Genomic DNA, 2,719 nt, shown 5'->3' with positions numbered 1-2,719 from the left:
GATGCGGACAGCGAAGTTCGTGTAAAAAAATTCGAAGGAGCCGAGAATTCAACGCACTACCAGGGCAGATCTTCCTTCCTCGCTTCTACGACGGGGCAAAGAATCAGCGGCAGGCAAAGCCACGGACGACCGACCGAGCCCCGACAGCGACGTGCGGGCCGGCGTGGGCGCCATGAACAAAACAATAACAATAGTAGAGTAGTACGTACTTCGAGGGGGACGAGGTTTCGTGGCCACGGATGGCTCTACGCCTCCATCGGCGCATCCCGCCGATGGCGACGCCCCTCTCAAACTCGCGGCTCACGGCGATCCTCGCTCGGCCCCCCCTCGCCCCGCGCTCGATCAACCGCAGCCACTTGTGCCGAGTGCGCCACCAGGTGTCGACCGCGCAGCGGGCGGCCACATGGCCACCGCTCGCGAGGTGCCATCGGTCGCTGCCGCCGGGCCCGGTGCGAATCGCGTGAGCGGCCGGGACGGCCGCGCGCCCTCCACGTCGCGGCGATCGGGGCGAGGATCGGACGCCGCTCGCGGCTCGCGCCCATGACCACGCAAACTGCACGTGGACGATACGGGGGGACGTGGGGAGCGGAAAAGATCTCGTCCTCGCCAGCCAGCGGCGAGACGAGAGGATGTTGGCGAGCGGGCTAGCTCGGCCTCCGTCTCCGTCTTTATATACTCGCCCGGTCGAGGTGAAGCACACCACGCTGCCTCGACCGCCGCCGTCCTCCTCCTCCTCCTGGAAGACATCCGGCGTACCTGCGAGCGACCACGAGATGGAGCGTGATGGAGGGGTGTGTGGCGGCGCGGGGGCGAGGTGCGCGCTCTGCGGCGCCCGGGCGGACGTGCACTGCGCGGCCGACGCGGCGTTCCTCTGCGCGCCCTGCGACGCCAGGGTCCACGGCGCCAACTTCCTCGCCTCCCGCCACCGCCGCACGCGCGTCTGCTACGCGCCTAAGGAGGAGGACGAGGCCGTGTCCGGCATGACCACGTCGAGCTCCTGCGTGTGCACGGCCGACTCCGCCACGACGACGACGGCGGCTGCGGCGCCGCAGGGGCGGAGGGGGAGGCCGCCGGCGGCGGCTAAGAGTAAGAGCCCCCGCGCGCGGGGCGAGGAGGTGCTTGAGGGGTGGGCCAAGAAGATGGGCCTCGAGGCGGGGGTGGCGCGCCGGCGCGCCGCGGCGGCCGCGCGCACGCTCCGGGCCGTGGCCGCGGCGCCGAGGAGGGTGCCGCTGCGCGTCGCGATGGCGGCCGCGCTTTGCTTGGAGGTGATGGCGGCTCACGTCGGCGGCGCACACGAGGCCGGCGACGCGCTCCGGCGGCTGGAGGCGTGCGCGCACGTGCCGGCGAGGATCCTCGTGGAGGTGGCTTCGTCCATGGGCGGCGCGCGCGCCAGGAGACCGGCCGCCGCCGTGGACGCCGAGGAGGGCTGGGGAGAGTGCCCGTGAGGCAGCACATGATCTTCTCCAACAACACATGACCCATGACTCATCAGAAGGCGGCTAATTAAGCTTTCTTGTTCGTTAATTCAGTAGTACTCCGTAGTAGTAGTAGTACGTATATTTCTAGAGAGTTCAGTAAAAGTTGATCAAGTCTTGTTGTTAGTTACTAGAAGGATAGTACGATGTAATCCGAATGGATGGTGTCAGCCATGCCATCAAAGTGGATCACATGTTGTTCAGTACTATACTTAGTAATTTAGCCGAACTGATTAATTAGGCTTTTGAATTGGTTATGGTTCATATGTTGTTTGTCTCCCAGCAATATGTAGAATGGTTTACATACTCGCAAGAAAATGTAGAATGGTGTATGTATGCATGAAACTACTGTCCTTTTTGTCGGGGGGATATTTGATCATTCTATTTGCGATGATACGAACCATGGTTCATCATCTAGGAGAAAAAAAATTACAAACCATTGTGGGAGGGAGGCAGGCAGCATCAATGGGATGTGAAAGCTAACTAGATTCTTTATTTTAGAAAAAAATACCCTATCCCAAAATAACTGTCTCAACTTTATACTAGATCTAGTATAAATTTGTACTAAGCTTAAGACAGTTATTTTGGGACGAAAGGAGTAGCATCTACAGAATGAACTATATATAATACTATGAAATAATATTTCGTGACTAACTAAATAATTCTCATCTGATATCGTGGACGTTAACATTTGTCTCTGTTGCTTTGGTCAAACACCGATATGTTTAATTTTTCAAAAAATTAAGCTGCTTGCATTTTAGATTGAAGGGAGTAAATTCAATCATGACGAGTTGTGGTAATCTCGACCAGCAATGCTATTCATATGTACATGTTCTACAAAAAGTTTTACGTGCCAGTTCCGGCGACGGTTGCTAAACCACGTGGGAGCAATTATACTCCTTCCATTTATAAATAGATATTTTTTAAATTCATTATAAAATGAGTGAATGAACACTTTATAATATATTTATGTATATTCGTATGTATTTTATAATGTAATCTTTAAAATGTTCTATATTTGAAAACAGAGGGAGTACAATCTAAAATAAACTATGGTACATACATATTTCATAAAATCTTCAATCGTAAGAATATGATTTTCGAATCACGACCTTGCATATGTGCTCGCCGTGACCTCCCCCACTTCATTTGACTAGATGGAATGGCGCGTGCCTTGTGCCTTTGCTATAGCCGGGTTCAGCCATCATAAATTAAAAGTTAAGCCTAGGAGATATGAAGAACAC

General features: G+C 54.5%; 1 protein-coding gene across 1 annotated transcript; it reads left to right on the top strand.

Annotated features, from left to right (window-relative positions):
* Positions 1 to 564: 564 nt before the first annotated feature.
* On the top strand, positions 565 to 1,732 carry LOC123410424 (B-box zinc finger protein 32-like). The gene has a single exon (XM_045103366.1). It carries the CDS (start codon positions 630 to 632, stop codon positions 1,443 to 1,445), a length of 816 nt encoding a protein of 271 aa, XP_044959301.1. The 5' UTR covers positions 565 to 629; the 3' UTR covers positions 1,446 to 1,732.
* Positions 1,733 to 2,719: the final 987 nt, after the last annotated feature.

This window comes from Hordeum vulgare, chromosome 7H (assembly GCF_904849725.1).
Source record: "Hordeum vulgare subsp. vulgare chromosome 7H, MorexV3_pseudomolecules_assembly, whole genome shotgun sequence".
Classification (NCBI taxonomy): domain Eukaryota; kingdom Viridiplantae; phylum Streptophyta; class Magnoliopsida; order Poales; family Poaceae; genus Hordeum; species Hordeum vulgare.
The sequence above is the reverse complement of the archived record's forward strand: the minus strand, read 5'-3'. Positions and strand labels throughout refer to the sequence as shown.